This window comes from Lytechinus pictus, chromosome 1, assembly GCF_037042905.1.
Source record: "Lytechinus pictus isolate F3 Inbred chromosome 1, Lp3.0, whole genome shotgun sequence".
Taxonomy (NCBI): Eukaryota; Metazoa; Echinodermata; class Echinoidea; order Temnopleuroida; family Toxopneustidae; genus Lytechinus; species Lytechinus pictus.
The window spans coordinates 25,548,813-25,576,692 of NC_087245.1; the positions used below are offsets into that span (position 1 = coordinate 25,548,813).

A 27,880-nucleotide genomic window follows, 5' to 3' on the forward strand; every position below is an offset into this window, starting at 1 on the left:
CTCACTTTTAAATCAGAACGACAGGCGACAGCTACATCCAACTCACTTGAGAGTGACAGTTTGCCCATCACCTACATCAATGGTCACCATCAACAGGACTTTTTTTAAGAAGAAAGAACGTTTAAGTCATCATCAAGCATAAGAGCATTACAGTCTAGACATCTAATTTGATACTGAATTATATACCTTGTTTTATCTGTAATCTGTTCTTGCATCAATCTAAGTTTAGCTGGAGGGATATAAGCTCCACCTGTCTTTGTTAGAATAGGATCCACCTCTGGTTTCTTCTTCTTGGGAGGAGGTTCAGCATTCTCCTTGTTCTCCTCTTCACCATCTCGTCTCCTCCTAACAAGATAAAATCAACCAAAGCAATAACCTTTACCAGTTGATAGATCACATGGAGACAGGTTATGCAATCATTGTTGGTACCTATTACTATTAGATAGAATGTGTGCATGCTTATAACGTAAGGAACCAAAGGATTGGAGACTTTTTAGCCCTCTCAGATGCAACAAAAATAAGATATGACATCTTAAAATTCAGAGTACATGTAACTTCCATTAGTCAGACATAATTTTTTTAAACATACTTGGAGCAGGAGTAAGTCACAACAACTAATATCAATATTGTCTTTAGAAAAATAAATTACATATATCTTACTGGTCTACAAATTGATTTTGACAATCATTTAATCACTACCTCTTCACCTGAATAAAACACCTGACATTGAAATCAGTCACCTTTCATTACACAACAACATAGTTATTCATGATGCAATTCTCAAGACTGGTAACATAGCAAACCTGGCAATAAAGATTAAGAATTAAAGACAATCAATTAAAAAGATATGATACACACTTACCGTCGACTGGTATCTTGGTCTTTACTTCCATCCCACTTCCTTCTCTCTTCCTCCTCATCTCTAAATCTTCTATTCCTGAATCTTCTCCTAGCGTCTTCGTATCCACCCGTCTCCTCCACCTCCCCCTCCTCCAACCTGTCCTGCCTGGAACGTTGGTATCTTTCTTCATACTTGTCTTTCATCTTGCTGTAGTGGTTTGGTGAACGAGATCGACCCCTTCCATCACGGTCTTCTCTCCTAAAAGTCATAATAATTCATCAAATTAAGCCGAGTGCAACGTTCAAGTCAGTTCATTACATGTACATATGAACTATCAAAATCAGAGGGAAAGATGATGCAGGCTAGGTACAGTGATACCTGTCTTAAAAGACCACAGGTGGTAGACAAGAAAAGCGGTCTTCATGAGCAGATGGTCTAATTACTCTTCATCTACTAATTATTTTGAATTTCATATAAAAAATGTATTCATATAAACAGTTCATCTAGACAAAGTGGTGTAAGACTTAATTTGATTAACGGATTGAGTGGCATCGCCATCTGGTGGCCACAACAGCATAACAGCATATGATAAATAGACTTGTTCAATCTGCAACAATAAAATGAAAATCTATTTCCCTCAATATTGCCCAACTTTAAAACTGGTTTTCATGACTAAAATACTAATATTGAACACTGTGTTACTTTTCTTAACTAAGTTAGAATTAAGTATGAAATTCAGGCTTTGAGATGCTCTTTTTCAAGAAATACAAAAAAGGAAAGAATTATACATGTAACATTTGGATAGATGTTAGACAAGTAACTCATTAAATTCTTTCTTCATTTTTTCCCCATCTGAATAATAAATATCAAAATCGATATGGAGAACAAGAAAAAATTTGGAAATTAGATTTTTTTTTGAAATACCATTAAGGGGTCTTCACAAGAAGCTTTGACACAAAATTTTTTTTGCTCATGTAACAAGATGGAATGCTGAGCCCGTGAGAATTGGGGAAAAAATCCAATCATGTAATGTACACAATGAAGGTCCTTGAAAACATACTGAGATTTTTTCCCCACTTAACTCCCTCTATGTGTTATATTAAACCATGGTAGCTAACATGGCAGGAAAAATATGACCATGAAAACATGTTCAAACAGACCACGTATTTCAGCTCAAAATGAAGTTTAATTGATCGATATGAAGCAAGTCCTTTCTTTCCCTTTCCTTTCTTTGTATTATCACAATACATATGGAGTGCAATTAAAGCTCTCAAATGATAACTACTACAAACCTAGAACTGGATCTATCACCATCTCTTCCCCTTCTGTCTTCTCTGTCCCTTCCTTCTCTCCTATCACGGTCTCGATCACGATCCCTGTCTCTATCTCTCCTCCGTTCTCTATCTCTGCTGTCCTCTTCCTTTTCTTCCTTCTTCCTCTTCCTCCGATCTCCTCTCTCTGTATCCTGGTCCGAGTGTCTGTTCAATTCACCGTCTTCCACCTCTCTAACGTTCCCGTGGATGATGTTGCTTCCAACAGCACTCTGCATCTTCTTCTGTTGTCCGTCTTCATCATCAGAAGCAATGTCCCTGAATACAATAAATATGACACTTTACTTGTGGTAATGGGGAAAACACTGCTGACATGGATTTGGTAACTGCAAACTCTGAGCAGAATGGTCTGTTATTTAAAATAGCATAAGAACGCTTTCTGTCTGGAGTTGGGATCATTGCACAGTCAAAGTCATGCCTTTGCCATTTCCGGTTCAGAAATGCATACCACACATACCTTCTTAAATTTTCAAATAATGTCCACACTGTAACCATTGAACTCATGAACTTCAAGTCCAATCAGATCATTGTCATACCCATAGGCAGACATTGCATGTGTAAAGACCTGTGTGACTTTGACAATGATACCCACACAATAATCAGACAATTGTGACTCCTACATGTGTACTTGGAGACTTTTAAAAGCTGATCCAACAAACAATTCTTTCTTTATCCTGAGAAGGAAATGGGAAAGAAGACATGACAACCTGAAAACATAATGCCTCTGACCATGACCCACAACAACCATATCGTATAAACAACTATCACTGTAATCTACAGAACCAATTAGCATTCTTCAAATCTTTCGTACACTTTCGAAACCCATAATTTTTTTTTTCTTTGCTCCCTGGATTTTGAACTTGTGTTTAATTTAAACTCAATTGTGGTTTAACTATGGATAGCCAATGGTCACATAATTCTTGTACAGTAGAGGTTGAATGCATCAGCTCATGTGATTCTCAAATCACTGTCGTTGCTGGAAGGATACATGAGATAGATGTCTTCACCACTAAAGGATTGGGAAAGATCACAGTAAACATAAGAAGTATACCATGTAAATAAAGTTGTGACACTTTTAGCTTCCCATACTTTTAGCACAGAATTAGACCATGGTCTAAGTTAAACCCGAGTTCAAAATAAGGGCCTTAGAGTGTAAAAGAGAGACAAAGAATGCTAGCTGATATGTCTCTGATCAGATATTTTAATAGCTTACATGTGGCTTATATAAATCAGTTTCTTATCCTGTCCAATATTGATTTCTGAGACAAAGGCCGCTGCTGTGAAATCATGTATGGGGTGAAGCCTAAATTGGTTCCATTTTTTTTCCTAATATCACAAGAATATCATCTCTTACCATTTTTTTCTCTCCTCTACTTGCTGCACATGGCTCTGTAGAACACTTTTCACCCTTTGTTTTCTCCAGTCTTGACTATTGTCACTGTCATCACTGTCACTGTCAAACCTAGCAGGTTTCCTTCGTTGTTGCTGCTGTTGAGTGGCTTCGGCGATGCTAAAATATTAAAACCAAATGTTTATTAACAGAAACATAATGATGGGAAGATAAATCATTTTGGATACACAAAGAATGAGCCGGATTACATATGATTTTTGTTTTCACTAATTGTATATCAGGAAATGACATTAATCTTGTGGTTTCCTTACCCTTCTTGCAGATTATCAAAGTCTGAATCAGCACCAACAGAGAGCTCATCATCAGATTTGTGTTTTCTATGATTTGTTTCATCATCTTCTTCCCTCTGTCTTCCCATAACCTTTCCATCATCAGCATCATCTCTCTTGAGAAATTTCCTTGGATGTTGCTTCTTCCTCTCATCCTGATATTCCTCATCTTCTCCATCTGAAGATCTGTCTCTCATCTCATCCTTACTCCTCCTCCTCTCCTTATCCCTTGAGCTCCTCATCGATCCATGTCTTGGGGATGGAGATCTTCTTCCAATCCTCCGACGTTCACTTCCATCATCCTTCTCCCGCCTACTATATTTCTTATCTCTTACATGACTTGGTGATGCATCGCTTGAAGATGCCGAATCACTGGAATCTCTCTCACTACAACAAAAAAGGAAAAGAATCTCACTATTACGGGAACCTGTCTATCAAGATTACCTCCTAATAAAAGACAGCTTACTTATTTCACCGTCATTGAAGAAAACTTCAGCAAAGCTAATCTACCTTCTCGGTGTGATGAATACTGGTAGATCACTGATAAGTACATTAAGTAGATGAAGGTTTCCACTTTCCAGTATGCGGAAAAAAAAATTCAAGTGCAAATTTATCAAGCAAGTGGCTGTTGAGGATTAAAAAATGAAAAGCTTTTGAAGAAGTTGAATCTAAGATAGAGTTGAATGTACGGTAGATCAATCTACTCCTTTGAATATTCAATGAAAATGAAACATTTCAGAAATAAACTCAAATGATAACATGGATGTGAACACCTGAGAAGATACAAGTTACACAGGCAAAATTTAATTTAGCTGTAGAGGGGAATCCAACAATCAGAAATATCTATTAAACAATGTCAAAGTTATGAATTGCTAAGAGTTGTAATCATATACAAAAGCCATGGCAGAAGCCAAAATGGCAGCACAAACACCAGCATATTTTTCACGGTTCCTCAACTACTTTGGTGAAGCATCCTACTCCCGCAAAAGTCAGTTTTTTATAATAATCATTTTGTCAAACCTTGCGGAATGATAATTATTGTATTTTCACAAGTTTGATTTTACCATCTTGGTTTTTCTAGGACTTGTTAACTTAAAGTTACAATGTATACTTCTCTGTGCGATTGATACAAAGTGCCAGAAGCATTTATTGGAGACTAACCTCCTGTTAGGGTTAGCGGAGGATTTTTTACTCTCCACCTGGGAAAGAGTTATGCATCCCCCACCCAAAATAACAAAAGAATGTCGAGACTTCCAGTTTGTTCACTTCATATTTCTCTATTGAATTTTTTTAGTGTTTCTTACCTTGCTATGCTAGCGAGGAGCGCTGATACCAGTTACTGACTAAATAAACTGATGTCTATGGACAATTACACGTACTCGATCCTACTCGAAAATTTGACATAATAAAGCCATATTTTGGTATGTATTTCCACTCCACCATCATATTAGGGCTATATTATATGAACCTTCTCCATGTTTTTATTTTTAACTTTAGTAAGGGTGCATATGGAACTATTGCCTCCACCCGCTTCACCACTAAGTTTTACCCAAACACAAACACCAACACATTACACAACTTAAAGGGGAATTCACCCTGACAAAAAATTGTAAAGATAGCAGAAAAAATAATACAAAATATTTTCTAGACTAGATGTCTACATGTATTATTGGTGAAGGTCTGCGGAAAATCAGAGGAAAGAGTTCCATATGCACACCACACCAAAAATAACAAAAGATTGTTGAGACTTCCGGTTCGTTCACCTCAGATTTTTCTATCATTTTTTACTATTGCTTACCTTAGTTGGGAGTTGGGACTCGAACTCACCTCGTTTTATCTGCAGTCAAGACCTCTTCCCGCTATGAAGCGCTGATACTGGAAGGGGTATTTTAACGATTGCCAGCCGATAGTTCGACTAGTCTAGACTCACAGACCCTTTACTGACTAAATAAACCGATGTCTATGAACAATTACACGGACTAGATCCTGCTCGAAATTTGACGGAATAAAGCCATATTTTGGTATGTATTTCCACTTCCCCGTCATATATGTTCTATATTAGGGCAAGATATATTATTCTGAACCTTCTCCATGTTTTTGTTTTCAATTTTAGTGGGGGGTGCATATGGAACTCTTGCCAAATCTGGTGTTAATGCAGTTTCGCACCAGCCAACTTTGAGCAAATTTCTCAGCAGTAATCATTCTTGAATGTCATAGCAAGTCCCTCAATCACATTTCAAGGTCAATATGCCCACCGCTTTTACAATTATATCGCGATCGGGAATGACTGTATTTCGGCTTCGTCATCGTGTTAATTTTCAGTCAGATATCGCTTCGCTTTGGCTTGGCTTCTCCGTAATTTTGATATAAGGTGAAGTTAGCGAACATGTGGCAAGCAAACGGATGAGCTGCCACGCTGCAAGCAAATCTTTTGGTAGCCACTATTAATCGATATCAAAATATTACGGCAAAACCAAGCCTAAGTAAAAATGGTAAATCGAACGATCATTGTAACGCCGAGATCAGAGCCAAAATACAGCCGTTCCAAATCGCGATATTTGGAAAAGTGGTGGGCATATTGTTTATTGACCTCGAAATGTGACTGAGAGACTTGCCATGCCATTTGCAATCAATTTCTGGTGGGGAAATTTGCTAGAATTCGGCTGGTGCAAAACTGCATTCGCGCCAAAAATCCATTAAAAATAAAATTTTAAATAAAAATATTAAAAAGTTAGAATTTCAATTTTTTATTTGTGATGTCATAATCATATGCTAGCAGCTTCCCCAACGAAAAGGAAACCAAGAAAAAATTATTTCTAACAAACACAGTCAGGACAAATCCAAAGCTTTTCTTTGACCGAAAATACCACACAATCTCAAACCCATATGTCACAAACACATTATGGTCATGATGGAATACCGACTCGGATCCTACCGATTCTAACGGGGACTGCATTGCCACTGCATGCACTGGCGTTAACGTAAACGGTAAACGTCGTAAGATACGACTCTTAGTCTTACGAGTTACGCTTTGTTCTGTGATTTTGAAAACAGTAAATTCGGGATCCGGACCCAAGATCTATGACTTATTTTCATACATGAGATTAAGGAAAATATAATAAACCCCAAAAACCTTATAATAAAATAATATTTACCTGTCTGAATCCGGCATTACAGGAATTTTTGTGTCTTCGTTCAGTCAAAAACTCATTCTTTCTGCGTGTGCGCGTTGAACTCTATTAGGGTATCGTCAAAAAGGCAAATACAAAATGAAAAAGCAATTGTTCTCCCAAAAGAATGCCCCCTCCCCCGGCCCCATGAATGAATGAAAGCATGAGTCAATGAAAGAATAAGTCAAGGGATGAATGAATGAATGAATTTTTAATTTATATATTAATTTTGTTTTCATTTTATTTCTTTTCGGTTACCTTGATTCGCCAAATGTTAGCCTAAACATGGATTGTTTAAGAATCAGTATACCGGCTGTCCCATTTGACAAAGTGTTTTTGTTTTTCCTCATTTTTTTATTGTGATGCATAAGGCTAGTGGTGTAATGAGAAAAAACAAACAACAATTTGAGAGGCCAAACACGCGAGCCAACAAAATTTCCCGGGGGGGGGGGGCACTTCCATTTATGAGTGGATACCATGCGCGACCATGGGGTCTCAAAAAGCACCCTAAACACGTATTTTCCATTTTCTGAAAATGCACCCCTTAACAAGTATTGGCGTGTGAAACCATACCATTAACAAGTATTGGTAACAAAACGATACTCTTGGCAAGTTCCCTGAATTGACCTTTGACCCCCTAAACAAGTAATGCGATATATTTTTATTGTTATGTCACGGACGTCGGTCGTCGGCCTACCTTCACCCACATCATTGGGTTTTAGTACAGCCCCACATCTTGCCCAAATCGTACTCTAAACATGTAGTGTTGACTCTTGGGGCAAAAGTACATCCTTTATAAAACATTTTTTTTTTCTTGGTGGAACTGTTGGCATTTTCCTTTTTTAGGGGGGGCTCCTCTTGAAATGGAGTAATAACTAGTGAAAGTTAAAAATACCTCCTTTGCATGGGAAATATGTCAATATACCCTTTTTGAGAGCACAATATTTGCATTACAATCTTGGGTGGTGTCTGGATATTTTGATAGGGGGGAGGGGGAAGATTTTTTATTTTTTTTTTTACAAGTGTAATATAGGGTAACACCTTTACATATTTTTTTCTCTCTTCCTTTTCTTTTCTATTTCTTCTTTTTCTCTTTGTTTTTCTCTACTTGAAAAATCTATGCTACCCCCAGATTACAATTGCAAAATTCAATCATATTTCATTTTGTATTTCACTTTCACACTTTCCATAAGTTAATACAGACAAAATAAGTAGTAAACTATTCCATAGAATTGCCCAACAGTTTTATTTCGCACAAAAGGCAACAATTCAGTCAAAAATGTGTCGCATAACTTACCAAAATATGTTGACATACAAAGTCATAATAAAACTTCAACATATCTTTCAAAGGAATTTGTAATAATCACACTGAATTAATCATATTTAAAATTGTAATGTTTCTTGGTAAATATATAATCTTTTATAAAAAAATATTGTAACAGCATAAACATTAACAAGTGGAATGCCTCTGGCCGTCTCACCTGCATCACGCGATTCAATATAGCAGCAGTGCAGATTTTGAAAACTACTATAACTCGCACAAGATGTTCAGTGATACTTGGTTACTCTTATTTCCAAATTTTATGAACTAGACCAATACACTTATAGAGATATGATGGCAATTCAACAAATACCCCCAACGTGGCCAAAGTTCTTTGACCTTACATGACCTTTGACCTTGATCATGTGACCTGAAACTCGCACAGGATGTTCAGTGATACTTGATTACTATTATGTCCAAGTTTTATGAACTAGACCAACACACTTTCAAATTTATGGCTGTAATTCAACAAATACCCCAATTTGGCCAAAGTTCATTGACCCTAAATGACCTTTGACCTTGATCATGTGACCTGAAACTTGCACAGGATGTTCAGTAATACTTGATTACTATTATGTCCAAGTTTCATGAATCAGATCCATAAACTTTCAAAGTTATGATGGTAATTCAACAGATACCCCCAATTCGGCCAAAGTTCATTGACCCTAAATGACCTTTGACCTTGGTCATGTGACGTGAAACTCATGCAGGATGTTCAGTGATACTTGATTAACCTTATGTATAAGTTTCATGAACTAGGTCTATATATTTTCTAAGTTATGATGACATTTCAAAAACTTAACCTTAGGTTAAGATTTTGATGTTGATTCCCCCAACATGGTCTAAGTTCATTGACCCTAAATGACCTTTGACCTTGGTCATGTGACATGAAACTCAGGCAGGATGTTCAGTAATACTTGATTAACCTTATGGCCAAGTTTCATGAACTAGGTCCATATACTTTCTAAGTTATGCTGTCATTTCAAAAACTTAACCTCAGGTTAAGATTTGGTGTTGACGCCGCCGTCGCCGCCGCCGCCGCCGCCGCCGCCGCCGCCGCCGTCGCCGTCGGAAAAGCGGCGCCTATAGTCTCACTCTGCTATGCAGGTGAGACAAAAATGAAAGGTGTAAAGAAAAAAGCATAACGTGTAAAATATTCATAGGAAAATTAAATCAATGTAATCGTAAAAAAACTTAATTACATCGAATGTTTGGAAATTAGAAAAGATTTAAAGGCAGCTGAAAATACCTTCCAAAATTTATATGCAGTATGAAAGATGTTTAAGCCAACATCATCCCATCCAAACCCTAATCCTCCATGGCTGCTATTGGGCTGATATGAAATTAGGTCAGAAATTAAAAACTTCCTAAAATATCTTATTCCTGAAAATATTCATAGAACTGTTTGAGACTTCCAAAATGTAATCATGGTAGAATTCATATACATATATATTTGACTGGAGGTAATCTGAAGACTTCAATATCACTTCATAATCTATCCAGGCTGGAGATATTGATATCTCAATAAATAGAGTAAAATTCACAAAGCAAAATGCTAAAAATTCGATCAAAATCGGATAACAAATAACAAGTTATTTAATTTTAAAGATATGCATTATTCCGGTGAAACAGTTCTAGGCATGTCTTTATGAATATTCATTAGGTGGGCTGATGATGTCATATCCCCACTTGTTCTTTTGTATTTCATTATATGAAATTAGGTTTATTAAAACATTTTCTACCAAGAACTAAAACAATTGGATTGACAACTGATTAGGTGCATTAGTTATTTATTGCCCCATCTTATTTCATCATAATGGAGACACATCATTTACACATGTATGAAAAAATGAAACATTTATGATTTCATGTAATAACGTAAGAAAAAGGAAAGTGGGGATGGGACATCATCAGCCCACCTAATGAATATTCATGACGATGTGCATATAACTGTTTTCACAAAATATTGATAAACTTTAAAATTCAATAACTTTGTTTGCACCTGTATAACATGGCATAAACTAGAAACTGTCATTACCTAAAATACCACATCAACTTATAGTAAAATGTGATCAGAAATGAAGCTATTAGAACAATTCACGATACATGTCATACTGTTAAAAAGGTTCTACCACTGAAAGAAAACATAATATATAAGCTCACATAAATCTCCATATTAAACAGAGGGAATGAATTCTAACAAAATAGAGCGAATGAAGTGTGACATGTCATCCTATCAAAGTCAGAAAAATGCGGGCACTTCCAACGAAAATTTCCTAGCATAAAGCCCTTGACATGCACACCGTGGTTTAATCACATCATATGAGAAATGAGTTACATGAAATGAGAATAACACACTGGTATTCTAATATAATAAATTGTACTTAGCTTCCCAAACTTAGAGTACATGGTGTAATTTTACTTTCATTTTAAATATTTGAATATTAGATTAATACAACCTTCATTTCTACATGCTTCAATCACACAATAAGAATTTACTAATTATTTGTCCAATCTTAAAAAACAAATGGTAAAAAATTATTTATTATTCTGCTCCGGTTTAACGGGACAAGCTCCCAAATTCACACCTAAAAGGTAATTGATACGTTAGACTTTTTTTTTCTAAAAGCTGTAAAAACTTAAAAATTCAAAATTTCCTTAATTCAACAAAATAACTTTTGCAACAGGCATTTTTCTTTCTTTTTCTTCTGAAGGGCATACAGAAATGTGAAATTATATGAAATGCACTATATAAAAACTATTCATTATTATTATCATTACAAGTCATGTACAACTATATTACAAAATAAAATTAAGAGGCAATTATAAAATCCAATTTATGGCAATGAACTTCTATTACAAAAATAAAATTGCAGACAGCGCCGAGTCTTATCTATAATACTAATTACATGGTTGAAAGCAATCATCATAATTGTTTGCCTTTCTTGTCTTTGTTGCTAGGCAAGCCAGCTTCCAAGATGACCGACATTAGGACCTTATCTTGAAGAGCAAATTCTACCTCCTTCTCATTCATCTTCAGGCACATCTGAAAGTTTGAAGGGAAAGAATAGAAAAGATTAGGCATGCATAGTGTAAGACAGGATTGTACCATTAACAGTGGTTATCATTATGTTCAAATGCCACTTTGAGTCACTGTTGACAGTGTCAACCCTATTCAATTATTCAGTTCAATGATATTACACTAGCTTTATTATAATACCCCAACAAAAACTTTATTTGAATAAGTGAAGAACAATCAGCAAGCATGACAATGGAAATTTCATCAAAATTCCATTAAAAAAAAAAGAGGAAAGACATTTTAAACTTTATATATCACAAAGCAGTTCTATGCAAAATGTGTGTGATAACTGATAAATGTCACATCCTCACTGGCCCGTACATTTTCATTTGTTCATTGTTATGAACAAGAACAAATGCAAGGGCTCACCCAATCTACACAAGTTCAAAGTGTAGGAATAATAGTTAAGACTTTGGGAAGGACATATTGCAACATACTGGTAATCTAAACAAGGTGGTTCACGAACCACAATTGTCCCCTGATTTCGCTATCAAGATTGCCTTTGATGTATGCTTTGAAGGTATATGTGACAATATCTAATGATCATTTGTTCAAAGTTTAAACAAAATTTATATAAAAATAAGGAGATGAGGACTCTTGTAAGTAGAAGAATTATTGGAGACCATGCATTATTTTTTTCCACAGGTCAAATGATGGCCTTCCATCTTTTGACCCTAGATGACCTTTGATGTTATCATCACCATAAATGTGGTATTACCCAGATATCATTATTACCAAGTTATAAAAACTTTAACATTTTTGTAACAGATGAACAGACTAACAGGAAAAGTGATTACTAGTTCTCTGCCGAACTTTGTTCAAGAGTGACAATAAGGACAAAATATGGGTCTTATTAAAACAAAAAAAATTGCACCTGGGGTTGTGGTGCCTTGAAATAAGGAACGTTTTTTTACCTTTGTTTGTCTAGCATCTTTTGATTTCTTGAGAGCAAGAACACCTCTAGTCTCGATCAGCTGACAAAGAGACAGGAACTCTGATTGGTCAACAGGTGCCACATGACAACTTGCACAGATCTTTGAGTATGTATCATGGACCTGCAGAGTATAAAGTATATTCATTTTGTAAGATTGCCTTCTTTTGTGTGCATAAAAAATGTTAACAAATGTTGCATTTTTATTTTATATCTTGCAAACTAGATGCAATACAAAACTCAAGCATGGTATTTAAAAAGAGTGTTGATCGTAATAAATGCTCAAAACTAACATACAATTCTCTAACATAAAATACTTGAAAGCAATCTCCTCATTTTGGAAATATAAAGTACATATCATTTTCATAATTATTCCCTTAATGAGACTTCTATTTAAAACCGTTCTCTAAGAAAATACACCGTCAGTAGCATGAGTAAAAAATGTTGAGGGGGCAGTTATGGCATACAGGGACAAATTTCAAGACTGTGAGCTTTTTAATTCAAAATCTGATTTTGTGATAGATTTTAACATACTATTCAGAAAATTATATATCTCACCCCTTTTCCTTTCCTTTTCTCCCCTTTTCTTGGACTTGAAAATTAATGGGGGGGGGGGGGTTCTGTGTCCCCCATCTGTACGCCAGTGTACATCACATTTTCATAAGATTAAGCCATATACTTGCTGATCTGATGTTGAATGACCATTGAATACTACTATTGTTCCTCAACCTTCATTGTTTGAGAAACTTTTTAATACCACTATTGTTCTGGGCATGCATTTGCATTATGGATTCCTTAACACTAAATACATTCATTGATTAGGGAGCTTAATGGCACCATGAATACAAATTAATCCCTGCACCACCTAATAAGTCCCCATTCTTTAATAGATAATTCCACTTCATAAGATGAGACACAATCAACATCAGGGACTAGATTACCACCCCCATCATTTGACCATTTTGCATAAAATATTAGTTTTGAAGAGCATTCACACAAAGCATTAGTGACAAGGAGCAAATCTTTGTTGGGGTCCAGGAAGCAATGGTGGTAGAGTCACTGACCAGTGGATGGCAGGTTTAAGATTTTATTTCTGACTTCCTTTTCACACTTCTCAAACCAAACATGCGATCTTATTTACTGGTCGCCATCCAAAACTCCAGATAATTGTTTAAAAAGTTTCAGGGGCTAAAAGTCACAAAGAATATATATTGTGATAGAGAGGAAAATTGATATAATCTTATTTCAAAAGTATGCATTTCAACCTACCTTTCCCAGTGTGACCTCTCGAGCCTTGCCTTCCTTGACCATGAGAAGAACTGTACAGATAACCAGCTTCTGTTGCAGAGGGAAGCTTTGACCTTTACTTCCGGATGAGGTCATGACCCCTGACCCATACACCTCATTGATGACATTGGAGACTTGGAGCAGAGAGACTTTCTTTGGGAGCTTTGATGGAGAACCTTTCTTGGGCGAATTCCTGGCAGATGATTTGACGGGTGACAGTAGGGTTTTTCTTGGGGAGCCTGAAATGGAAGAAAACCAACCTTGCCATTTTAGCACTCTTGAATGCAACAAGATTCCCATTTTGAATAGACTCAAGCAACAATAAGTGCTCTGGGAAAAAGGGTATACAATGAAACAACTGCCATTTTTTTCTTATGCGGTGTTGCCACCAAGCATTTCTTTACACCATTTACAACCTTTTTTTAAAAGCTATGACATTGTTGTTTTGTATTTACCTTCTAAAGCAGTTTTAACAAAATGTGACAGTGCATGTATATCACAATCTGTAATACACCGACTGGAAAACTTACATTTACATCATATTTACTGAAACCGTAAGGTGAACACACACAAAAAATTGCCAGAATTCATGAATCAAAATGAAATTCACATGGTCTTAAAATCACCATTTCCTAGAACATTATTAATCATATCTAATTTTTTTTTACTACTTGGTACCCAATTAAAGGGTTTAACTACTCTGTGAGGCATATATGTCGGGTAGAATCTCGCACATGGTTTCAATGCCAGCACTGCAATTGTGCGATGTCTCACATAGGTTGATTGCAAAACTGAGATATTTCGCACTGTCTAAAAGCTGATTGCACGGGTGGGATTTTTCACAAGATCTAAAGATTGATGGCAAATATATAATATTTCACATTGTGCAAAGGATGTCATACCTCCTGATGGTTTTAATATCGACTGCCTCCTAATGTCTGCTTCAACAATCTCCACTGCTCTCCTGAAGTGAAAAGAAGACATACAAAATTGTGGTTATTTATCCATATGAAGCTAACATAGAGCAATTTACGATACAAAAAGCTCTATATTTTAATATGCTATACATTGCCTATATGTCAAAGAAAACAGTACCAGGCAACCAATGTCAAATCTATAATGGTACTTTAGTACATCACATTATAGCTGTATTCAGATCACCTTGAAGTCTAAGAATACCAGGTTTTCTCTGATTCAGAGATTCACCTTGATCTATGCAGATCCGTAAATACCAGATATTTTTGCCAATGTGAAAGAAAAAAACTTTAAAATATTCCTGAAAGAACATACCCGCTAAACAGTACGTACTTGCACAAATATGAATGCATTCACAGAGATTTTTTTTTTCAAGGCTGTGGGTTTCCAGTATGAAAGCAAATTACGGGAACATTCTCAACCCAGCAACCATACTGCTCATAACTTACCGTGAAAGGGTCGGTGTGAATGTGGAAAATAATCATGGGGTATTTTGAGGCCTGGCAAGTAGGTCTGAATAAAAACCTACTGACTGTGTTATCTTCTTCTTACCTCCCAGGAATGTTACGTGATTTGTTTGAAATGAAAACCTTCTTCCTAAAACCTACCTACAGACGTCTAGTGCTTTCCTCACGTCTCCAGCCACTGCTGCTACTTTCCTTGCACAAAGCTGGACGGCCATAGGATCTACTACAGCTGTACCATCAACAGTACTCTACACAACCAAAGAGAATCAATGTATGATTATAGTTATGTACATGTGTTAACGCTTTGGATTCTTACAGACATGCATTGATCGGACAGGATTATTTAAACCCGTGAATATCCTTCAATAATGTCATCAAACACCAATGTATTGGGTGATTTCAAGTCCAGTGTTGGTGTTGGAAGCACAATTTCCTACACAAATAATCCAGATCACAATATTGACGGCTCAACACATAGTGACTAACTTTTCGGGACCATCTCCATTGTGTGTTTCGTGTTATACTCCAGTAAAATTTACCAAACTCCAACAGCAATAGGTGAACACTGAACTAGAAATCACCCATTGTGTACTCGGCTGTCACAACTTTTGTACCATAAAATGCGTGAGTTTCAAAAGAAAAGGATCATGAAACTTATTGAGAACTACTTATGTAGAAAATTCAGCATAGGAAATGTTAATGGAAGCTGAATTAGCCCCCTCCCCCAAGTATTTTCTGGAATACATGACACTAATTGTCCAGTGGGCAACAGCACTAGTCTCTAAAAGTGATGAGATATAAATGTCATCTTTTACCATTATCAACAAAACAACTTAAGAACAATAAGATGACGCATTTCACAAGCTCAATTTAATGTCAATGCGTAATGATAATGACTGTTACCTCTTTGAGTCTATCCTGCAAGATGGTTGAGATCTGGGTCCTTGTGTATGGAGCAAAATGAAGAAGCTCTGGTCGACATTTGGGTCTGGATTGAAGCCTAGGCAGTATCCTATCTGTGAGATCCAGTGAATTGGCCACACCTGACAGACACAAAGTCAATACATACTTAATATAACTATCTATACAGAATCAATATGAACACACTACATGGGATCGAAAGTGACCACTGTCATTGCAAGCTTTAACTTTCAATGTTTATTTAGGGAATTTTTGAAAATAATATACCGTAAGTAACGGTGTATTAACCGCACCCGTGTATTAACCGCACCCCCCATTTTCGGATGGAAAAAAAAAAAAAAAAAAAATCAAAAAAAAAAAAAAAAAAATCATTAAAAAAAAAATTTAATCAAACCTTACTTTCTATCTCTAATATGCGTATTTAAGAAAGAGTCAAGAACCAAAAAATATCGAAGAATTACTGGTAAAAAATGATGGGAAATCAGCGCTTCGTCACTTATCTGCAAGTTGCCGATATTATTGGCCACTTCCACACTCCGAGTCACCTCACACACACACATATGGTACCGGTGTTCATTGCAAGTACCGATACCAGCATCAACATGGGGGCTCACCCATACGAGAAGATCGTTCATATCATATTTCCTGCATCACAGCCCCACTTTTGCTTTCAGAATTCTGTCTAGCATTCAATGTCTTGACATGAATTTTAGACAAGGGAATACGGGAAGGTTCAAGATACGAGAAATTTGCGATTTTGTTCAGGTGATTTTCTTGTCTGCTTTGAACCACTACCGGTAGTTCTCAGTACGTGTGTGGCGGTATCTTACAGACAGCAAAATAGGAAAAAAAATGCTAGTACCGGTATACCGTATTTTCAATGGGAGCTCTGGGCGGGAATAAAGTGAATAATAATTAAAAATAAAAAGTCGGAAGGAGTGAAGATGGGGATTGAAGATTAATTTTGAGATGATGGATGATAGAGAGAAATGAAGGAAAGGCAAATGAAAGAAATTAATTGTCAAATAATACCAATAATTTGTCAAACAAAATAACTTCCACGGAAAGGTAAAGCGCCAGCTTACGTTGACGTTGCGATAAACATTACACATGCATGTCTTATTCGGCTAGCTGCACCGCGCTGTGCGATCGATTGGCGTCTGAACTTTGCCGCGATGACTAAAAAATGACAACAAAGACAGAGTCACACCATTAAAAAAAGTCAGTTTCATGAAGGTAGGTGCGTTTGTTACCGTGATATAACTTTGAGGGACATTTACGGCAGATACCGGTAGTCATAGTTGCTTCCCTTTTATACCCGCGGCTCATACCCCTCTAAACGGGATTGCCCCAAGCGGCTACGCTCGGCCACCCGACGCGAGTTGAAAACTGGTAGTGGTATCGGGCTGAGATTGGCTTGGCTCAGACCTGTCACCGTGTATAAACCGCACCCCCGACTTTTGATTCTGTCCCGCCGAGAAAAAGGTGCGGTTAATACACCGTTACTTACGGTACAAGAACATGTGGTTGGGGAATAGGGTTACAATAAAATGACAATAAAAGCATATAGTATAAAATAATATGGCTTGCAAAATTGTGACCCCCCTTGACAAGACATACAAAATAATGAATCAAGAAATTAAAGCAAAAATCAAATCTACAATAAATCAAGTAAAAACTAACAAAGTAAAAATGAAGACAAAAAGACAAAAAAGAAACATAAAACTTGAGCTGTAAAAAAAACATGCAAGTGAAAAAAATATTTAAAAACTGTTATCTTACCAACGAGAACCAATCTTGATTTTGGTAGACTAGGCCATTCAAACATGGTGTAAAGAACCTCCTGTCCCTTGGAGTCTAAGTGATCAATTTCATCCAACACTAACAATCTAAAATTAAATAGAAGAAAAAGAGTTATATTTCCTCCTTTAGTGGCAATAATGGCATCCAACTTACATGTTGTGTGTATAATGGGTTTGACACTTAAAAAGTCACATTGATAAAAACGTCTGAAGCAGATGAGATGGCTTCTGTGAGAAATTTGATATTCACAGCATAAAAACCCCCAAACTTTGAAGTGAATTATAGAGAAAACTGTATCGACATGATATTGTGAAGGATGCTTATAATGCACCTCAGAACTGACGTTTGCAGAAAAGCAATGGGATTTCCAACATGCTAATCAATTCTTTCATAGGTCACCTGCATTTCAAAAAGCATTAGACAAATCCCAAGTAGTCAGACCGACAATTTCGACCATTATTAATTAGACTTTAAATGCGAGGGCATGGGAAAAGCAATTCTTTGCGGTGGATCATTTTTGGTGTCCCTTGAATAGTTTTCCTGATCGGAACGTGTACAATATGTACCAGACCATATAGACCAACTGCTAATAATGACCGCATGCCTCTTTTTGGGGGCCTTTATTACACGTTTCAATATCAAATCTAGAGAATAAAGCACTCTTCATCTCTTTTCTCTAAGATAATACAGAATGGAAAAAAAATGAAAAGAACTTTGCATTTTGGTTCACAGAATGCAAGACTAAACATTGGCATTACTGTACTACAGCACATTACTTCACAGGGCACTGACAAGAGCAAATCCCAAAAGAAATAAAGGCGATAGTGTCTGCAGAAGATTTACTTACACAGTGGGTCCAGGGGATGTGAATGACTTCTGTAGAGCTCTGGCAGCCATCTTGGCTGACATTTTATCCGTTGATACATCATGATTGACCTCTTTCAAGACTGTGTGATATATACCTTGGCTCTGTCTAACTAACATACAGTTTACAAATATATGCTGACTGCTCTTTCTGCTACCCTGCAGTGAAAAAAGAAAAGAAATGTGTGGCAGTGTAAGAATATTGTCAAATAATATAATCCAGGGATCGTATTCATAAATCCCAAATCAGTAGAATAAGCAGATAAAATGACTGTGGGTAACAAAGTGAAGTCAAAGTTATTGATGGTTGTTATTGAAGTTCATTAATTAGTCTGATGGAATTTGTCTTAACATCCTTGGCAGGGGCTTATTCACCTACCTGCAAAGCTACTACACTCATAAAAGAAGCTCCACCCCCTCAAGAATGGTGATGTTCCATGATATTTTTCAAGTCAAGAGCGTATTGCTGCCTGACACATTCCTACATGTATACAAAGCTATCAAAATAGCAACATGTATAGTTGATTTGCTTGTCTTTATACTTTTCAAAAATAATTTCCTTTAAAAAGTTATAGATGTATTTGTAGATGAGCACTTAACTTTTTGTGGTTTATCTGATATGAACATTACCTTCAAATTAGAGATTGCAGGATGATATCATTGGAGTTTTCAATTTAAAGGTCAGTCGACCATCATTTCAAAGAAATAGTATAAAAAAAGTCTTTCAATATGGTCATCATCAAATTATACAAAATTTGTCATATTTCCCAACATAAATAATTTGTTGTAGGTTTAATTTGATAAAGTACCTTATGTTGCTGCTGTAAGATCTGTTTAAGACAAGCCGTCTTGCCAGTTCCCGGTGCGCCAGAGATGTAGAGACTCCCCGGCTTCCTTGCGGTTAGGTGATTCTTGAGGAAAGACTGGATGGTTTGAGTCTCTTTCTCTCTGCAAAGGAGACGCTCCGGAAGAGATGTGTGAAGGGCTTTCTTGGCCGAGCTGTAACACTCACCTGAAATACATTAACAAACAAATTTGATTTCAAAAACCTATCCAGGGTATACAAATCTTGGGGTTCTCCCACGTATAAAAGATTGTTTGGTAGTGAATTCTATGAATCAAGGAATAGAGGCGAAACATAAATCAAAAGCTTTTCAAATGACACCCACACAATATCACAAAGTAGTGCTGGTCGGTATTTAATTTCATTGTTAGACGATTATTGCCAACAAAATGTCACTGATAACCACTGGCACCATGGTTTGCCAGATCAATGTTTCCTTCTATGTGAAACAGGGCATGGCCCTGGGAAAGTAGGAAGCACCCCCAAGATTTGTCTAGGGGGTGCTGCATCAGGTAGGTATGATAAAATGTAGAAATTTAACATAGAAAGTACAAATTTGAAAGCACATTCATTTTGAAGTGTAACCCTTATTGTTTTTGGCTTGTCAAATTGTTCCTGACCCAAATCTGCTACATTTTAGGGTGAAATTTTTTTTTCCCTCTCTTGCCAAATTTTTCTTCCAAATAAGCAGCCCCTAGTAAATAATTGTTCCCAGTGCCCTGGAACAGGGCAGTAACGGGGCAGAAATCATTGACTCAATCTTACAAACATTGGATTCTGATATCTTACCATCTTGCCTTGCGACGCCGAGTTTCCTGATAGGAGTGGACTCGCATCGCTTTGAAGGTGACATTGATTCCAGGATACTTCTCTTTACTTTAGTTGGACTGCAAGCTTCTGGCTCTTGGTTTTCATCATTGTAATGATCTGAAACAAAATAAAAAGAAACCCTTTTCATGTAAATTATAATGAAGTATCAAACAAGCCTTCAATTTTGAAATTTTAAGAATAGGCCACTTTTTCACAGGGCATGTTTTTTAATATTACTGCACAAATGGGAAAAATGAAAAAGGAATTAAATCTCCAAGACCAATAGATGGGCATGAAGTCAGTTAAAGAGCACCCACAACCATGACCCTCGATGGCCTTAGATTTATTCAAGCCCAGGGGTAGGTACTATAAGGACCTGCATCCTAAAGGTTTAGTCCAGCAACCAGCGCAAGAAATAAACCATGGCACCTATTACTGCCCAAGTTGCTCCTCAATACCTTCAAATTATTATTTGTAGTGACCATTTTCTTCAAAACGCCCCAAATATGCAAATAATTGTTTTCTACAGTCATTGCTATACCTAATGGTTTATATAGCTATAGTATGCAGCTCTAAATGCTATTAACTTTATAACTGATGTGCAACAAAATATGGCTCCCAAATAAACAAGAATAGCCCTACATTTGCAAGACCAAAAATCAAAGATTTATTTTCTCCTTGTTCTGCATACATACAAGTTGATACATTCATGACGCCAAAATGAATATTTTGCTTCAAAAATTTGTCCCATAGGTTTAAGAAGGAGCAATTGTATATTCAGCGGACTTAAATTGATTTGCAGAATAATAGTAAAGATTGTGAACATACCTGAAATCGATCTCTTCCTTGGAGATTTAGATGGTGTCTTTAAAGGAGAGTCCTTAGCAGCAACAACTGAAAATTAAGGATAGATAAATTAGTCCACATTGAGGAACACGATATTACCATAAATGTTGAGATCGAATATTAATACGCAACATTTATTTAGTGCTCACTTAATACAAATGTTTCTAAGCACTGCATATAATTACCGTACCCAGCATTAGTTAAGAACAATTATATTAAAGTTAATTATTTGAGATTACCATGAATATGAAGTCCAAATCAGGGGTGTGAGTGGTCACAAATAAAAATATCTGAAAAAAGCTGAAGTGTTGAAAAAGTCTGAAATAGAAAGAGCTCCCATACTTTTTGTACAGAGGAAGGCCAAAAATAAGCTGAAAATCAAAACAAAAAAATCTGAAATCAGATAAAAATCTGTACTCTCACACCCCTGGTCCAAATAATTCATTGACAAAATAACAAAGAATAATCACATGACGGGATGTGTGACTTCATTTCATGAATCTTAATGAAGAGTCATCTTATCTTGTGATTGGAGGATTTTAATACATTTCTCCAATTTTTTATGATATACATGTACTCTCTAAGGTAAAAGGAAAAGAAAATTCTGAGCAGAAAGGTTTATCTACACTGCAAGTACTAGAAGTAAAGTTCATAATGTACATGTTTATAAAATACATGAATGAGATCATGTATGTGGGTCTTGCTTCATTTTGAGTAAGCCCCACAGGCCCACAACCATGAAGATTAATATGTTCAACATACAAACTTCATGAAATCATACATCACAATATTTCACACTACATGTATATACTTTGATACTTACCAGTACTCCTCTTCCTAGGTGATATAACCCCATCCAGTCTATCAGCTAATGATATAAAGCTTTGTTCACTATCTACATGTACAGGTGTTGATTTTGAAAGTGAAGAGAGACTTTTACTTCTGCAGTGATCTCTCTTTAGTCTATCAAGTTTCTTCTCTCCACCCTTGAGTGTGTGTTCAATCCTACTCGGTGTGTTAGTTTTTCTTGTTGGGAATGACAGAGTAGACTGATTACCCCTTCGAGTTTGGACTGGCATGATGTTATGGTTAGAAACAAACTGCAAAGAAAAAAAGATTAAAAATTGTGTTCAGACGTGAAATGCTGTCAGGGGCTATGCAGTCGATGAGATAAAAAAATACTTGGAGTGGCCGATAAATATGAATCTCAACTCGATGCTAAAATATTCCGCACGCTAGACCAGTTGAAGCAGGATTTAGCATGAGGTAAGATTCACGATATTTATCGGCCGATGCAAGTATTTTTTTATCTCATGATATTGTTGGCCTCCATACGCGGCTTGTAGCTAGGCTACGATAACAAAGATGGCAAGATGGCGACTATAACAGACTGAGTAATGCTTCTCTACTTTTAATATTTTCATTCATTGCATGTTTTATAATATTATCTATAAAAAAGGGTCCAAATGATATTGTAGCCCATTAACATAAGTTTGGGCTCAAAACCCTAAAGAAAATGTGTGTTTCTGAGCAACTTTATTGTTGGCAAAATACTTGGTGCGTGTAGACAGGGCTCCACACTAACCCTCTTTTTCTACTGGTCCAACCTGTTCTTTTCGGACCAGTAGATACCCAGTTTTTCCATTTTTTACTGGTCCAAACCTAAAATTCACTGGTCCCCAAAATAAAGAAAAACATGAATAAATTCAAATAAAGACTTGTTTATTTTGCTGTCTTTTATTGCCTCCCCCCCCCAATTTTTTTTTTTACTAACAAACAGTGCACACATACACACACAGAATATAATTCATGCGAACCATTTCACAGTTTTAGAAAGACACTTTAAAGATGCCAAAGCCATTTATATTATTTACTAAAGAGGAGAAAATATCATTTATATTAGTTTGATATATATTTTACTGGTCATGTCAGACCAGTAAATCTGGCTATTTCTGAAAAGTTACTGGCCCGACAGCAATTTTTACTGGTCTGGGACCGTCGGACCAGTGCCAGTGTTGAGCGCTGGTGTAGTGCAATGGCATCCCGTCCCTGGCTCCGTGAAGATTAAGCATGTCAGTGATTAGACCAAAAGCTTCAGTCTCTGTATTTTGGTTGTTCCGCTGAACTACGTTGGCTTCACTCACCAATACATAGACTGAAGAGTTGTTGGCCCGTACGTATAGACAGTGGTATACTCATGATACTGAACTAACATTTTATAGGTCGCGATTTGAAACTGTTTTTAAGCGAAATTTACAGTTTCATGGTTTCCCTTGGACCGGAGTTATTGAAAAAAAAATCCTTTGGATGATTGAGAAATCTTTCATCTTAGACATTTTCACCTACGCTGATGATTTTTCTTGCAAGTTGCCATCTTGAATGACGTCACTATCCTTATAACTTTTTAATGTCTTGATATATCTAATGTCGTCTGCTACCTGTGATTGTAGCGGTTTGGCTCGCATATGGAGCAGATCGTATAATATCGAAAGCAATATCGATATCACATTCGTAAATTGTTGACGCCCTCTCCGTTCGTTAATTAATATTTCATATTTTGGCTGCCATTTTGGGGGTGATTCTCGAGACCAAGACAAGTAAACATCGGTAACGTACTATTTCCACACCTTTTAATCTTTTTTTTTTCATATGTCTTGATTCTTTAGATATTCAAGACATTATTTAGGTAGTTTCTAAATCCTTAGACTGTAAATTAGATTTTAGTCTAGACAGTACTAATCCTAGTCTTGAGGACTCCATGATGATTTTTTTAAAAATATTTTGACTTATACTCCTTCATCATAGAGTCTTGACACTCTTCCCATAGACGCATAAGAGACTGACCAAAACAAATAATTATTAATTATTTATAATCACGTATTAAATTTTAATATTTGTTAAATAATAAATTTTATCTAGGCCTATAAATTGTTCTTCAAAACGGAATTTTGTAACATCGCTAATCGTAGCTACGTCATAACGAAGCGGTTCAAGGGTGAGACCTACATGTATTGTATTTGCTTTGTTGACAAATGGATCGAGGGATCTACACGAGATTGGTCGGGTAAGAAACCTTCAATTTTTAACATTTTTATTAACCAATTTTTTAAACCTTCATACGCATTAGGCATAGGAAGGTGTAAAAATAAATAAAATCACCACCATTTACGTGATTTTTATCTTAAAAGATGGATTTCCTAGGGAAATCCATCTTTGTTTTGGTCAGTCTCTTATGCGTCTATGGGAAGAGTGTCAAGACTCCATGATGAAGAAGTATATGTCAAAATATATAAAAAAACATCATCATGGAGTCCTCAAGACTAACTAATCCCCCGAAGTGGGCGACGTGATAACACATGTGAGCTCACACTAACGAACTACCTTCGGTGAATGGGGATTATACATGTATGTAGTAAAATGACAGAAATTGTTGAATAAATCCCCATAAACGACGGTCATTCCTGTCTAGTCAGTGATATGACATTAATCTCCAGGAGCCTCCTGACTAAGCCTAAGTCGGATGGGAGTCTTCCTTCTGTTAAGGAGGAAGACCGAGAAAAATCATAACATGTTTATAAAACTCCTCCGACAATAGATTTTCCAGGCAGTTATTTTATGTTATGTTAGGCCTATATGGTTAGTTGGTGAAATTGCAGTTTGAAATGCAAGAATAAGGTATAGGCTCTATCGCTAATCAGATTCGCAATGCATCATGGGATCGCAAAGGGGGCCGTTGCGCACGCGCACTAGCGGACAGTCCGCAGAACTAGCTTACGGCCCCATTTGCAAACCCCGCAATCCGCATTGCGAATCTAATTAGCGATGCCGATACTTAGGATCTATTTAATCATCTAGGCCTAGCCTAGATCTATTATATTTTCATAAAATGGAAATCCACTTGTAAGCAAAAAAATTTAAAAAATGTTAAATGACTCAATAAGGTTTATCAAACAAGATTAAAAACCTGAAAAACATAATAACTGTGAGAATAGAACTTTCTCTTGCCATATCACGATATCACACACACACCGGCCGGCCTCTGGTCGACGTGAAGTCTCGACGGGCGCAGACCCACTCCATCCGAGGGAAGCATCGCTTCGTCAAGTTACATGTAGCTAACATAACAACAGTCGACAACAGTTGTTAGACAGGGCAAACTTGGGTACCGTACTCATTTGAGATTTTCACATTTCAGCTAATTTACTTGATAAAAGTGGCATGCAATAATACTACTACCAGTACTCACTTTTGAAAGAAAAAAAAAGAGTCCTCAGTTTGCGTAAAACACAATTCCAGAATAATTTTGCTTGACAGCAGCAACAACAAGCTTTCCACCCTCGGCTTCCGCTAAGTACGTGTAACTTGCATTGGCTTCCAATTCCCGCGAAATCGAGTTCCGCGCGAAATAGTCAGCTGATTGATCTAGCGTCCCCAAACGAGTCATCTGATTGGTCGGTCCAACAACCCATAGCATGCACCTCTTGTATTGCATATTGCAGTACCTTTAAGGACGTTCCACAGTTATGTTTGTGTGCATTATGATCTGCGCATACTTTACACTCTGCGCGCTGACGTCACAATGGATGAACAGGTGATTAATTAGCTCTGGGTATGAGCTGATTTTTCTCATCATCTGCACTCTAACTGCAGATCCGATGCATTATCTTATGAAGCTAAAAAATTGAATTATTCCATGGACCATTTTAAAAATCATCTCTACAATTTCAAAATACTTTACTCTGCAGTGCTGCCAAGAATCACGAATTAGTCCCCGAGTTTGAATAAATGGTAGAGTGGTTTTGATTTTTTCTTCACATAGATACAAAGCATTCGGCACATTTTTTGTGTTTAATAAAGCACATTTCCAAAAAAAAAATGCTGATAGTTTAAAAACAAGCACATGAACCCCCATTTTTTAATGTTTATACCTCTTAGGTATACCTTCCTCTACAACTTTGCAAATATTGGTGAAAATGACATGGATTTTGAATAAAGTGCAGCATTTATTGTACTTTTGTAGTATGTTATTGAAATTTCACATTTCTTTAGATTGGGTTTTTGTTATCTTTTACGCCATTTTAAGAACTGACAGTGCTGTTAGACTTAAAACTGCAAACAAATAGCACTATAAATAGATTCTCCATTCTAACGATACAATTATTAACTCTCTTGCGAAATTTGATGACTTTTTCATGTATTTTGACTGAGTAATACAGGTTTAAACTCATTGTAGTAATCTTGCGAGGTCTAAAAATGCCAAATTCTTTTGAATGCGCAATTCTTAACAACATCAATTTGGGTGAACTTTGAAGCTCTATAGCAAAAAATCAAGCACATGGACCTATGTTAATTTTTGCATATTTCGAATATTAAGGTTCTAAAGTATCTATGTGCAAAGTTTGATGAAAATGACATGGATTTCACTTTAACTGTGGAACGTCCTTAAACAAACTGAGTGTGCGTAGTAGACGGGGTAATAGATACATGATATTTTAAAATGTCTGCATATCAGGGTATATCATAAAACAGAGACCTTCTGTGCATTACAAAAATATTATTTCAAATATGCGATATGGCAAGTTATATGGGCACTGTTTGAGGCTAACGTTACTTCTCAGAATAATTGATATATTTTAGGGAAAACTATATTACAGTCTCATTTTTTTTTTTTTTTTTTTTTTTTTGGGGGGGGGGGTATTTTTTCAATTACAAGACCACACATCTCTACCATCAATCAGTAGACACAGTTACTGTTACCAATCAGAACTTCCTCTTTGAATATTGCTACTTGGCCTTCATAGTGTGCCTGTGCGTATAAAATCAGTAGATATATGTCAGGCCCCCTCCCCCTACATGTTATGTATGTACATGTATATTCATATATTGTCCTTATCAGGAAATTTAATACCAAAATGCTCGTTCATTGAACGAAATGACACTGATTTTTTTCTCTTATTATAACAATGTTATTCTTATTATTTTCTTTGTTGTTCAAGGGCAAACTTACAGTCTCATTTTGTGGTATTTCTTGGTAAAATATAGTTTCATAGCTCAAGTCTTATCTCACAGGGGCGGCGATTCGCCTGCATGGGGGCTCAGTGCCCCCACTCTTCGAAGCACTGAAAAGGTGCCGTTTTTTTACGCAAGAAAAATGCCCCCCCCCCCCATGAACGTGTAGTAATGAAATAAAATGAAAATCCATAACGTAACTGTGCCCCTTTCAGAAGAGGAGCCGTTTTATGCGTTTCCAAGTGCCATATCTCGTATCGGTGCCCCCTTTTACCCAAGTAGAGTGCCCCTCACGAACGTGCTCTGTATGCCCCTTTCACCTAAGGATCCGTTTTATGTCTGAGCAAGCAGTGTGTATTTGAGTTTTGTCAGACGTGTATCAATCAGATATGATTATTTACGTCTGGGACCGACCTTTAACGTCACCATCCGAAAGACGTGACCAGGGCTCGAACCTCGAACCTCTGCATCAATTTGTAACTTCCCCCACATAGCTTGGATACAGGCGCACGCCACAACGCCCAGTTGTGCTCTCAGTGCCTTCTTTTAAGTGCCCTTTCTCGAATCAGTGCCCCTTTTTAAAGAAAAGTGCCCCTCATGAACATGTGCCCCTTTCGCCTCAGTGGCGTAGCTACGGGGGGGGGGGGCCTGGGGGGGGGGCACGTGCCCCCCCCCCCTGAGATTTGGTGTGCCCCCCCAGA

General features: G+C 36.7%; 2 protein-coding genes across 3 annotated transcripts in view; both read right to left on the minus strand.

The window, feature by feature from the left end:
* The window catches only part of LOC129259866 (pre-mRNA-splicing factor CWC22 homolog), a 31,282-nt gene extending 24,166 nt beyond the window's left edge, over window positions 1–7,116 (minus strand). Inside the window, exons 1-6 of the mRNA XM_064099030.1 lie at window positions 7,008–7,116; window positions 3,835–4,239; window positions 3,527–3,682; window positions 2,134–2,430; window positions 863–1,099; window positions 187–345 (exon numbers count right to left, since the gene is read on the minus strand). Of these exons, the coding sequence (XP_063955100.1) occupies window positions 187–345; window positions 863–1,099; window positions 2,134–2,430; window positions 3,527–3,682; window positions 3,835–4,239; window positions 7,008–7,024 (1,271 nt within the window). The 5' untranslated portion in view covers window positions 7,025–7,116. The remainder of the gene's footprint in view (window positions 1–186; window positions 346–862; window positions 1,100–2,133; window positions 2,431–3,526; window positions 3,683–3,834; window positions 4,240–7,007) is intronic.
* A 1,133-nt stretch (window positions 7,117–8,249) lies between these two features.
* Window positions 8,250–25,672, minus strand: LOC129259882 (cell division control protein 6 homolog). 2 transcript variants are annotated; one of them, XM_064099031.1, is made up of 13 exons: window positions 25,417–25,672; window positions 21,994–22,270; window positions 21,153–21,218; window positions 20,304–20,441; window positions 19,480–19,682; window positions 18,654–18,829; window positions 17,786–17,892; window positions 15,986–16,125; window positions 15,224–15,330; window positions 14,543–14,604; window positions 13,623–13,879; window positions 12,337–12,477; window positions 8,250–11,389 (listed from the first exon to the last, which is right to left on the minus strand). In XM_064099031.1, the coding sequence occupies exons 2-13, from the start codon at window positions 22,247–22,249 to the stop codon at window positions 11,270–11,272; spliced, it is 1,773 nt and encodes a 590-aa protein (XP_063955101.1). In that variant the 5' UTR covers window positions 22,250–22,270; window positions 25,417–25,672; the 3' UTR covers window positions 8,250–11,269. The 2 variants fall into 2 exon arrangements, with proteins under 2 accessions (XP_063955101.1, XP_063955102.1); XM_064099032.1 differs by having other exon boundaries at window positions 25,176–25,529.
* Between the last annotated feature and the right edge of the window lie 2,208 nt (window positions 25,673–27,880).

Bases quoted from the DNA above. Each gene is read 5' to 3' on its own strand.
- LOC129259882 (XM_064099032.1), bottom strand. The intron at 21,219-21,993 runs GTAAGTATCAAA...CTTAATTTTCAG, and splicing joins ACCTAGGAAGAGGAGTACTG to TTGTTGCTGCTAAGGACTCT. The intron at 20,442-21,152 runs GTATGTTCACAA...ATTTTGTTTCAG, and splicing joins AAGGAAGAGATCGATTTCAG to ATCATTACAATGATGAAAAC.